Consider the following 12,980-nt stretch of genomic DNA (forward strand, 5'->3'; position numbering starts at 1 on the left):
TATATAGCTCTGAGTGACTCAGTCACAGGTGACAGAGTAACGAAGACTTACATACATACGGGAACGCTGTTTACAGGATCAGCAGATCATAGAAACCACTATAATCCCAGCTATCAGGGGACAGAGGGGAACAGGCAGGACAATGCATGACAACGTAAAAGGGTAAATGACAGGGGGAAACTTGATATCGCTCAAGACAGTAGACATGCTGACACCTCAAAGAGCAAAACGTGATTAGGCAGTGACACACAGCAGCAGGAGCAGCAGCACAGGTCCTATTGTGGTGGAGTGAGTGCAGAGGACACAGGGTTTAGCCTATAGGGTTACAGCCTCATTATAGCACTGATGAGGGAGGCGAGCTGGGACTGCGACGCTTGGAAGGGTTGAAAACCTGCAGCCTCACAGGGCCAGAAAACAGACCTCAGTCTAACAGGAGTGCTATAACCCAGAAACAGGTCGAAAACGTCCACATTACTACAGTACCGCGATCCCCACGTGGAGCTGTTGTGTTTAGAGATTGTTTGTGGAGTGGAGTGAATATATATCAGAATAATAGAGACTATGTGTACTGTGATTAACATTATCAACTTATCAAGTGTGTGGCAAAATGTTTTTGAACCTGATGCTCACATTCTCTGTCAGGACTGCACTCCCTGTTTATGTAGCGTTTGAAACCAACACTCAGGACAAGCACACTTGGCATCACTGGACTTTTTGTTATTAGGAGAAAAACGATTCTGAAACCAGGAGCAGTGCAGTAAAACCATGATAGCAATGCTGGCTAAGGGCAGCCCTGTAAGATAAGGCATCCAAGTGGAAACAGAGAGCGTAACAAACTGTATCAATACCAATTTCTGTTACTGTACCTGTGGGAAATTACAACGCATCTACATGGAGACAACGTGTTAGGCACACCTCAGTGCACCTGCACATTTATCCTCTGGCTGTTCCGGTTTATCACTAGCGCTGATTGGCTGCAGAGGGTCACCTGCATGAATATAAAGTAAGGGTGTGTGTGTGTGTGTGTGTGTGTGTGTGTGTGGGGGGGGGGGGGGGGGGGGGGGGGGTCTCTCTCCTCCATCAACACTAGCTGCACAGTTCTCCACACGTGCTTTTGCCTCTTTTTGCTTTGTTTTGTTTAATAACATTAATCGAGGTGATGGGCGTGAATGTGATGGCTAACTATTTTGCATTAATAAAATGTTTTGCCGCATTAAATGCATCAACTGATCATGGCTGCAGGAATAGCAGCCAAACAAAAAACAAAAAAACCCTCCAAATTATGCAAAGCTGCTTTGCTTGTATCAAAATAAGAGCATAAACAGTTTTTCAAGGAAATATTAAAATTCAGATGTTTTGCTTTGCAGCTTCTGGATTTCTACACACAGCATAGCTGGAGTGATCCTCTCACTGATGAAGGAGGTGAGCTGAGATCGTGCTTGTGCAGATACTAATTAAACATCCTGGACTTTACCTCTACATTTACCAAAACAGCTCCCAGGTCACTGCTTGCTCCTGTCAGATAAAGGGCTAACAGCAGGCATGTGGTTATATCAATACCACATTTGGAGGGGACTGACATATGATGGAGCTGTTGGGCTATTATGCATTGATATTTCCAATGGGGGGGAAAGAGCCCTCAGAGACCCACGTTCAGCTCCACTTTAATCAATGTGCTCACGTTCCCTTCCTTTTAATCTCACATAATAATAATAATAATGGATTGGATTTATATAGCGCTTTTCAAGGCACCCAAAGCGCTTTACAATACCACTATTCATTCACTCTCGCATTCACACACTGGTGGAGGCAAGCTACGGTTGTAGCCACAGCTGCCCTGGGGCAGACTGACAGAAGCGAGGCTGCCATATCGCGCCATCGGCCCCTCTGGCCAACACCAGTAGGCAAGTAGGGTAAAGTGTCTTGCCCAAGGACACAATGACCAGGACAGAGAGCCCAGGGATCGAACCAGGCTCTCTGTCCTGGTTACAGATGCGATTCCCAACCCCCTGAGCCACGGTCGCCACGGTCCCATTCACATGGGGAAAAAAACAGCTCTGATGCACCTTATTTGTTTATCAAAGTAAAGCCATCCTGCTCGCAGATAAAACTGGACGACGGCTGCGATCAACGTGAAGCACTTAAACGGAGAGCAATTGCTCTCTTCAGGATGAGAAATGGACTGTCGAATCCATCCCGAATGAACTGTTCTCTGTGAGTGAGAGCGAGGCAGATTTAATAGAAGCCCCATTGGCTCCCGAGGAAGTCTAACACCTATAATATGTGGATTTATTTTAGCACTAAAGCAGCCATTAATGCCAGACAGAAAAACAGAAAACCCTGCGCATATATAAAATATAACACTAAGAAAGTTAAGCTGTTCTAAGCAGTTTGAGTTATAAGTGGGTTTTGTTGAACAATATAGTCTGAGTGCTAGAAAGGCTAAAAATAATAATATACATGTGCAAACTAAATGTAACTGAATTTTCTGCTTTTTATTGCATGATATGAGCCTGAATGAGTGCATCTACAAGAAAGAAAGACCAATATTTGCAGCAAAGCTTCACTGATGTGTCGTTTACAAGAGGAGACGGTTACATATTATGGCTCAAGTAGATAAAGTCTGCATATTTCCTTCTGTAGACAGGTTATTGCACGGAGTGAGAGATAAGTTAAGCAAAGTGTTGGCATAGAAAAGATATTGCAAACTGTTAGTGAAACCTCCCAAAGGGCTTCTTTCTTTGTGCTTAGACAGGTGTGTTGAACACATACTTTATGTTGGAGGCTCGGATACGAAACTCCTCATCTCAACCTCCCTCCTCCTCTCACATATTTGACAGCAGCACATGGAGGCTATGTCCCAAACCCAGAGGAGTTTAGTTTCATTATAACAATCAATAATTCAAAACCACCTCCTTTTCATCAGTGCCAGCATCACAGATGTGACCCAAGTCTATTGGCTGTCTGCATCCCCATTCTGTCCCTCTGTAACACACACACACACACACACACACACACACACACACACACACACACCTACCTCCTCCCAACAGTCAAGTTCAGCAGAGGCATTCATTTTTAAAGCGCCCCTGTCGCCGGTATTATAAAATAGCAAGTCTCAGCCCTGGTTGTAAGACCTCTGCTGCAGGGCAGACACACATACACACACAATATAATGATTGTTTTCTTCACCTTAAAGTGTTTTAAAGCCACATCACAGCAAACTCAAACCATCCCAGTGCCCTGCACAGCAGCAGCTTTGATATTTACAGGCTAAACAGCAAACAAGGCGAAACCCGAGGCCATGTGGGGAAAACTCCTTACAGGAGTGGGCTGGGAGAACTTCATAAAACTGCTTCCTCTGGTGTCTCAAAAGCACACAAGTGATTAGGAGGGAGTCAGGGCATGCACTGTGGAGGCCAACAATGTGGCAAGGCTAGAAGTCCTGCTTTGCTTATCCAAAATACAAGGAAAAAAATCCAGATTATGAAACTGGCAGAGTGGTGCTGGCTGCGTGCCTAAAAACCCACTTACACTTTCAGACATAATCTCGGAGTTTCTTTCATCATTTTCCCTTTCATTCCCTGACAATACAAACAAACGCCTTAACTATTCCCCGTGGGATAGCTTTTTTTCATATTATCCTCTTGCATCCTGCTGAAGATCTCTGTACATTTACCTTTATATCTCTCCAGCACATCTTCATACGCCTGGGCGAACTCCTTCTCCTGTGAGTGGTTTGAAGGCAGCAGACCCGGTACGAAACCGGCCATGGTGGCTCACAAGCCGGCTTGTGAAGAAGAGAGGGGTCGGCCTGCGGACTACCGCAGTAACCCGTTTCGCTGGTGTTGCTGCTGCTTCTGCTGCCCGTCCGGACCCCAGCTCCGGCTCCCTGTGCTTCCTTCTCCCTCCTCCGGTGTCCAATACAAACACCACGGTGCGTGAAACTAGTGAATATGATGCATTGGCGCACACCAAAAGCCCCGCAGCTCACTTTTGGAGCGCGGTTAGATAATCCTCAGGGACACTTGAGAGAATATAAAGGACAACAAAAAGCCTCAGTGAGCGTCTATCTGTGAAAATCTACTAAAATGAAGGTTACATAAACGCTATCTATCCATGACAGCCGTCAGTGTACGTGTGGGTGCGGGGCCACACGGTCGCATCGCTCGGTGCGTTTCCTCCAGCCAGTCCCTCCTTAAATATCGCCTTCCACCCGGTGACTGCTGCTTTTTGTGCCTCCTGTGCGTGTGTGTGAGAGAGAGAGAGGGAGGGAGTATATCCTAGTGACGGGAGGGGGCCGTGTGTCTCTTTCCGTCCGGAGCTCCAAACCAAACCGTATCCGGGCTCGGGCTTTCTATCCGAGGCTGAGTCGGCAGCGTCCTGTGGATCCGAAAAGAGCCGGGCGAGCTCCCAGCATGCTTCCCAGTCGTAATGGCTGCTTCTGTCCGAGGCTTTGCGGCCCCTGGGTCCGTGTGAATGTGTGTGCGTGTGTCTCTCTCCCTCCTATGCTCAGGTTTCTCGGTCCTTCCTGCAGTGGCTGTCTTCCATCCCTCTCTACCGGCCGCGCCAGGAACCTCCGCCACAGGAATTTGTAGAGCCGGGGAAGAGCTAGCTAGCCTAGCTGAACAGGTGGAAAATGGAGCTGGAGCGCCCTCAGACGGAGGTAGTGGCTCAGTGACAAATCTTGTTCAGGTGTTTTAAAATATTGTTTATCATTTCCCACTGTGACGGATATTAAACCAGCTTACTAAAGCAATAACCCCCTGATTGAAAACTACATGTAGCATGCTAACACTTAACGTTATTTTCCGTTAAACTGCTGAACTGAAAATCTATACCAGGGATGTCAAACTCATTTTGTATCGTGGGCCACATACAACCCCAGACTAAATACATTTAACCCCCATTTAATGTGATTAAAGTGGAATTTCTTCTTTTTTCATTTTTACTCCAAGATGAAGAAATTCTGCTTCAGTAAATGAAAGAAATTTGTCGGCACAATTAACTAATGTGTAAAATAACAGAAAGTTCTAGTACTTTGTTATTTTAGTACCTCATTGCCCAGGAGAGTAATTCACATTTATTCACATAGCGGAAAAAACAGGACATTTTCTCCATTTTAATTCTTATTGTTTATCTATTTACTTTGGTGTGCCATGAAGAGCCATGGTGGCAGTCTTTATATGTAGGAAAAAGCTGTAAAACCAATGCAAATACAGTTAAAAGTAAAAAATCTATGAGCTCATTCACAATTTCCAAAATAGTTCAGCGGGCTCCATGGTCTTCGGTGGGCCGATTCTGGCCCCTGGGCCTTATGTTTGACACTTGTGACTAATTAAATTTGTCAGTTTTTAACATTTTTTGTTTGTTTTGCAAAAGGCACGTACATGTTAAAGTCCCCCACAACTCAAGAGAAGTCCTTTTGTAATTTTATGTCTCTCTCTGTTAATTTTTCAGCATAACTTTGAACTTTGTTTGAGTCATTTTGTATATTTTAGAAATCTTTTTTTGTCTTTTTGGTGGTTTTAATTTTTCCTTCAATAGTCATATTTTATTTCTGTTCCTTGTTTTGAACCATTTTTTGTTTCCTTTTGGCTGTAGTTTTCCCCCCAGTTATTTTGTGTTTCTTTGTGATTGCTTTGAGCTTACTTTCAGAAGTCATCCTTCTCTGTGTAATCATTTTAATTCTCTATAGGTGGTTTTTTCAGTTTTAACCTTTTTGAGATGCATCTCACAAGCATATAAATCGTTGTTTTCAGACTGTCATATTTGAATCACTTCAGTCTGTTTGTCATTTGTGTCTTTTTGCAGTTCCCTGATTTCACCCCCATAAGCTAATATTAACAGAAGGTCTGTCTCAAAAGCTCCCTGATCCCTTGTGGTCCCTGCAGGCTTGTTAAGTCATTTTTCTACAATTGTCAACCCCCAACTAATTGATCATGCATGAGGATTTGCAACCACATTGCATTTTTGCCATGGCAGGTAGTCACTGTAGTAACAAGTAGATGCATTTTGATTTATTATTTCTGAAAAATTCTGCAAACAACTTGTAAAACACACTAAATAAACTCAAGAATGTTTAAAGGAGTGGACTGAATGAATGGAGCACAGTGCAATCTAAAGGCTAAGTAAACATACAAAACCAGGAGCTCTGGCGAAATAATAAAATTTTAAACAACACCTTGTTAACAAGCTTTTAAACCAAAACTTATAAGCTTCTCCAGACACAGGAAACAGTAAAACTAGGCGATTATATTTAATTGAAAAACAGGCACATCTTATTGTTCTGTATTTGACGCCATTAAATATGTATTTTATGTTAAGTAATCTGTGTGTCTGCCCTGTCCTGCTGTGGATAATCTCTCAATGCCAGTAAGGTCACAGTCCATAAAGCAGCATCATTGGTGCAGAGATTATGTCATTTAATCCCACAAAGACACATAAAGATAACCTTTATGTAAATCACAATACCATCTCCATTCTGTCAGAAGAAAAACATACATTTATGTGGTTGGAAACTAGAGTCCACAGAGTAAAAGAGGTGGAGATGTCAAGAGTGGAGGCAGGTGTAGATTGTAGATGTCTGTCTGAAGTCAATATTAGATCGAAACACAAATAAAAGATGCATGAGTGGCCCCACAAGGCAGATGACCAGTGACTGGGAAATCAAGAGCCAGATACATAAAAGGGCAGGAATGCAGCATATTTCCACTCATGTCTGCAGCCATGAATGGAAAGTAAATCACATAAAAAACTGTGTTTACACCACCAGGTTATTCAGATGGCAATGAGAGGAACAGCAAAGAAGCTTACATTCACTGAATGTGAAATTCAGAGCTTTGCTGCTGGAGCTGTTGGTGGTCTCAGTTATTACTTACAGGAATAAAGTCAACAGGAGAGTGGATAACACAGAAGCAGGGCAGCCATACTTATGCACAAATAAATAGAAATTAAAATATCAGCATTATTGTTGATAAGTTCAGTATGCACATCATTAATTTACGATGCAGCCTGTGAATATAATGCATTTAAATATCTTCAATTTGCAAGATTTTATGGATTTGGGTGTGCACATGGAAAGTATCCTCCCTTCTTACCCTATAAATTCTAGATTACGTCCTTAGCTTAATATATGGATATCATTTGGAAATGTAATGGGGCCTTATAAGGGCCTATAAGGAACATTTTTAAGATCCCTAACCTTTTCAAGTAAATTTAGAAATTCATCTTTCTCTAAATATATAAAGAGGATATTTCATGTATTTTAGCCTTTTCATTTTGCCCCTTTTCTAATCAAATTAATGCAAACAGGAAGAATATGTGTATGTACTGAATACTGAAGTGTGTTGGAACGGGTATTTACTGTCCGTCTGTCATGTGTGGGTCACGGCTGCTGTAACAGGTCTGGAAGTAGCTGCATATCATCATTTACGTCATGCATGCACACATGTGTACTCAGATGAATTTAAACCATGTAACATGACAAAAGATAAAAGGAAAGAGTGAAAGTGGCAGTAAATAAACCAGCCTCACAAGCTCATACAACATTTATCATATCAGCGGTTCAATGACCCAGGAGCCATTCATACATCTTACTGTGACCCTCTTTTCCTTCCTTCCTTGAAGCCTTTAATCTCAACACATCATCAGTGAGCAAGGCCAACACCAACAAACTGGCAGTCTCTGCAGAAATATACTGCTTTGCTGCATTGCAAGAGCTCATTTCTGAAGGTAGCAGAATAAGTAGGAGGTCACAGGTTCAATAAAAAAACATCCTATTTGTGCAAAAAGGAAAACGTTCAGGAGCTTTCCCGCACCAAAGGAAATGTTGGTTAATTATAAAAGCATCACTAGTCTGGCTTAAAACACCTTAAGCGATTTAGAAAAGACTAATTTCTTTATAATAATTACACAAAGATATTATCAGTTTCAAAGTGAATGATTAGATTCGTCTCTCTGCAGAGATCTGACCCCATCTTTCATTACTCTAACATCCTGTTTGTGTCTCCTCACTCTGCCTCTCCCTCATTACAGGACCGACACACATCACATTAACATTACCCCAGTGATGTAAACACAAACAGACACTTTAGGGATACAGATCTGGCACCCTCTGTATCTACAGGAAGTCAAGGAAGATGAATCCAAAATGCGAGAACTGAAAGAAAAACATTCCAACAGATGTTTTTGTCTTAAAAAACAAATAAACTCGGGCTAATGTGACTCTGGTCTCATGGTCCAGTCGTTTCTATTGTACTTTACAGCATTGAACAGCCAGAGAAAAACATCTTTCACTCTATAAAGTCCAGACAGAGTTTCACTGATAAAATGAGGAAAAGCAGGTGATTCCTCCTAAAAATGAACCTGTCGGTGTGTGAAACCATTATATCTCCGTCTAGTGGTGGAGAACGGAAATTACAGATGAGTCAGAGTTGGCCTGAATGACCTCTTGTTTATGTTTCTCCACTTGTATGTTTTCATCTTCATGTCATGATGTGTATTAATAGTAAATACATAAGCGTGAACTTAAATAAAAGTAGTAAAATATGTGTTCAAGTGTATTTTTCACTGTTTTCTTCCCGCAGTGCGAGTCTTCTGCATGTGTTTGTTAGCATGTGTATTGTTGTGTGTCTGTGCTACATGCAGAGTCCAGCTGCACTGTGAATGTGCCAAAAGTACACAAAGTCCTCAACACAACAGCATGACCAAACACTTCAGCTGCAGAGCTCCACCTTGGCTTCTAACTTTAACGTCAGCCACAAACATTTCACACAGAAACCTCTCTGCTGCTTACGTGCCTACTCATGAAACATCTAAAAAATGAAAGCTAACATCAAACAGTCTGATCTCATTATCCACGCCTGCATTTTTGTGTAAATTACTTCCTAATAATGCAGCTGAGCGCCCTTAATAACCAGCTGAGAGATTAAATCAAATCTATTGTGAGTGACTTGGATTTAAGTTAAAACTCTTTACAGGGTCTGACCTTTGCTCTACTGTTTTGACTTTCACAAATAAACAAATTCAATCATAGATAAAAATGCACTTAAAAGATTATAACAACAAAGCCTGAGTATAAACTCTTAACTGGTTCAAGTGTAGTCGGTGATGTCTGCAATCAGATGTTTCCAATCATGCAATGAGAAAATATGAATGGCATGAGAAGCAGTTTAATGCATCTAATTTGGGTAAGTGCTTTAGCTTTGATCCAAATACTTGTAGATTCATACTAGTAACCACTTTAGCTTACCTCTTATTAATTTATAAAGACTGTTAGTCCAAAATGTGATTATTTAAAATTGTCCTGGTTTTCTTATGTTTCAGTTTCATTGTAACATAAAATTTAAAAAAGAACAGATTTAAATGTGTCCATAATATTTTTCTGTAAATGAATAGATTTAGTGTCTTAATTGAAAACACATTTAACACTCTGCTGTAAAAATCTTTGTTAGTTCTGAACCTTTAGCCCCATAAGTTGAGAAATTAATCCCAGGATATGACACTGCTAAAAACGTCTGTCAAGTTTATTTTTAGTTTTATATTCAGTTGATTTCCAGACCAGCAGGTATCTTACAGTACATGTCATCACAGATCTATCACAATCACACTCTAAAACATATTTTGTCTTTAGAAACCATACATTACGAGCTCTTGGTGCATCTTAAAGTATACCCTTCTTTGCTGCCCATTTTACTCTAAATTAACCCATCACTGACAAAATGAACATCATGTTGTAATAAACATGACTTTAAACTGGTGACTGAGACCATAAATTTAACAGAAAAATGTTTACTGTGGTCACAGAATAAGATAGAAATAGAACTAGTTTCCGCTATATTTCTGTACAGTTTGACCTCTCTTTGCAGCCAGGTTTCGCCCCCTGCTGGACACTGGAAGAAGTACAGGTTTAAGGCATTTGAGCATTGGCAGGTCATGAACAGTTTATACCAAAGACACTATCTACTTGCTTTCCTCCCAAAAAAGGAAAAAAGAACCTGTAAAACTTTATAGTGCTTAGAGGATGTAGCCTACTGGCACATCACGGCCAACCGAAAAAAGTTTGTTGGGTGGTGCTTTTTTCTTTTTTTAAACTTTATGTTTCTCTTGCTTTCAAAGTTTCCTTTTCACCACACAATCACTTTTATTTCCCTTTAGTCTCCTTGCTTTATTCCCTTCCTTCTTTCTTTACAATCCTATCTTGCCCATCTCTTTCTGTTTTAAGCTCTTCTACTGTTTCCTCTCATCTTTACTTCTTTCTTATTCATAGCAGTCGTTCTCCTTTTGTTTTTCCGTCTTGTTCCTCGAGCTCATTTCTCTTTCCAAGTTCTTTTTTTAAGTTGTCAGTGCTTGTCTTCATCCTCCTGTTAATCATTCTCTTCTCTGTGTTATGACCTCCTTCACCCTCACATCTATTCACAGAGTCACCCTTTCTTTCCCCTCTTTAAATTCTCCCCCTCTCTCTCCGACTCCATTTCTCTCCTCTCTTCATTACTTTCTAAACTCACACGATCATTCACTCCTCGGTCTCTCTCTCCCTCCTTTCTCCACTCCAAATTAAAATTCGGACACTCTCTCACTCCTTCGCTATTTGTTTTGCGCCCCTTTTATATCCAGTGTCAGTCTCTCTCACCCCTGCCGCCATTGCTTCTCCTAGCCTTGCATAACCATGGAAACAGAGTAGGCCACGTCACCATGGCAACAGGGTAATAGCCAGGGCCTTGAGCCGAGGCTTCCTTTCAGTTTGCCTGCAAAAAAAAAAAAAAATGCAGCAGGCAGGATGGCGGACGCCTAAGTTACATGCAGGCAAAGACATCTGAGGTCCTGATGCTCATATGCATAAATTATCACTGCTGCTGCCTCACTCACACTGAGCAAATGTATCACACTGTGTCATTTCCTTTCTTATTTTGTTGTACAAATAATTTCCAAACAATCCTTTATTTGTTGTGTCTCTCCATTACTGCATCTCCATGTAAGTAAAACAAGAAAACCTAAATGTTCAGCATTCATGAGGAATTTTGAAGTCAGAAAGCCTTTTTTGTGATTTAATTGGATGTGATGTAATTACGTCACAACCAAAACCTGAAGAAGAGTAGCAACTCTTGTAAAAATATGCACAAAAACGTCCTTCTAGTTACAGAAATATATAAGAAAATTATCCCATTTCTAACCTAATTTGTGACCTCAGTAAAAAAATTTCAGTTTATGGTTTTAAGTCTTACTTAATGCAACTTGACGTTTAGTTTTTTAATTTATGGTCCAATGAAGAGTAAAAAAGATGTTAAAGCCACCTTATGATTGAAAAGTCAGCACACTATGGGTATGCAGTGCCCTGAGGTTAATGCTCATCAAAAACAAAATTGCAACACAAAGATGGGAGATATCGCATTAGCTATGACCATCTTTTATATACAGTCTAAGACTAACAAACTACTTTTAAAATATTTTTATTCTGGTCTGTGTTTACAGCCCCCAATTAGTTCAAAATGTAATTTGCTGGGAAAATACTGAATTTTCACTCACGTACACAGAAAAACTAGCAGCTGTTGGTCGGTTTCATTGACATTCAGATTCAGCAGACAGGCAGTGCAACCCAAAGTGTCTGAATAACAGAGTCCAGTCACTACAGCAGTGTCTCTCTTTATCCTCTCCAGTATTCACAAAGCTCCCAGTGTTTCCTCCCCTCGTCCTCCACTTCTTCTGCCTGCTCTTTCTTCAGATGTGTAAGGATGCAACTTTTGCCAAAATAAAAATAGATATTTTCCGAGAGAAAAGAATACCTTCTTCCTAGCACTACATCTCTGTGCTACGTGTCCTTAGTCTGTATGAATATGTTATCATGGGGCTAAACTGTGTGGCTTATAAGCAGGCTAATATATTCACATTCTGACCTCTGTTTGACTGGAAATTGAGGTCAGTGTAAACACGCCGTACAGATTATTTAAAATGTAAAATCATCACAATAGGCTGCACACGCCTGAGCGAGCACTGAACAAGCCTGGGAGATACAGGATGTTACCAGAAGCATGAGCTTTAAATGAAAGCCTCTGCAGAGTGAATTCGACAGCGTCAGTATTACAGAGACACTCGTGCTCTGCTTGTCACATCAAACCATTTAGCAGACAGGATATAAAAATGTACAGCATGCTTTACTCAGCAACAAGAACTTATCAAAGCTGACAAGGGGCAAGTGCAAGGTTGCACCTCATAGCGCAAACACAGACAACCATTAACATTTAAACCTATAACTATGTTGGATGACCAGTTAATCTGACATTTACATCTCTGGATGGACGCCAGGTTTGAACCCAGAACCTCCTTTCTGAGCACTTACCACCATGTATTTCCACTATATCATTTGAATGGACTGAAGAAGCTTCAGTTAGTCACATGATTTCTGATCTAAATGATTTCTCCTTTAAAATATTTTAATGCAGGACTCAACATAGGGTGCAAAAGGAAACAACTGTGGATCAAGACAGAGGAGAAAGTATTTTGCACAAGTAAAACCATTTAAATTCACATAATCATGAATCAAAAAACAAAAACAATGTAAAACAGGAAAAAACTAAAAGTCACACTAATCAAGACAAGAAGAGATGCAGAAAGAACGACAATAAGAAGAACATACAGGGAAACTACCACTAATAATAATCTAAATATAGCAGGATAAGAGAGACACAAGAAGAATACTAAAATCTCCAAACTGATAGATAAAAATAAATAAATGATGAACTCAAGGGGTAAAAACAAAAACTGGACAAAATCTCAAATAACACAAAATCAGGACCATGTGCAGAAGCATAGCAGAAAACATAGACACAGCTTCAAACTGGGACTTCACTAACCTGTCAGTGAAATCTTGTTGGTTATATCTATTTTTAATTTACAGTCTTACATATTACTGAATCATCGGCCCATCTTATATCAGGACCCTGTAGTCCTGTGATTTTTTTGTTCCACAGTAAAGCTCTTTA

The 12,980-nt window shown here is 40.6% G+C and overlaps 1 protein-coding gene across 9 annotated transcripts in view; it reads right to left on the bottom strand.

Annotated features, from left to right (window-relative positions):
- macf1a (microtubule actin crosslinking factor 1a) overlaps nucleotides 1-12,980 on the bottom strand; it is a 237,642-nt gene that overhangs the window by 209,124 nt on the left and 15,538 nt on the right. Inside the window, exon 1 of one of the 9 annotated variants that reach the window (XM_076879033.1) lies at nucleotides 3,680-4,326. The exons of the other annotated variants lie outside the window; for them this stretch is intronic. Within the exon in view, the coding sequence (XP_076735148.1) occupies nucleotides 3,680-3,773 (94 nt within the window). The 5' untranslated portion in view covers nucleotides 3,774-4,326. Of the gene's footprint in view, nucleotides 1-3,679; nucleotides 4,327-12,980 lie in introns of those variants that run through there. 9 annotated transcript variants of the gene reach the window in all.

The sequence above is a fragment of the Maylandia zebra genome, linkage group LG22 (genome assembly GCF_041146795.1).
Source record: "Maylandia zebra isolate NMK-2024a linkage group LG22, Mzebra_GT3a, whole genome shotgun sequence".
NCBI classification, from domain to species: Eukaryota; Metazoa; Chordata; class Actinopteri; order Cichliformes; family Cichlidae; genus Maylandia; species Maylandia zebra.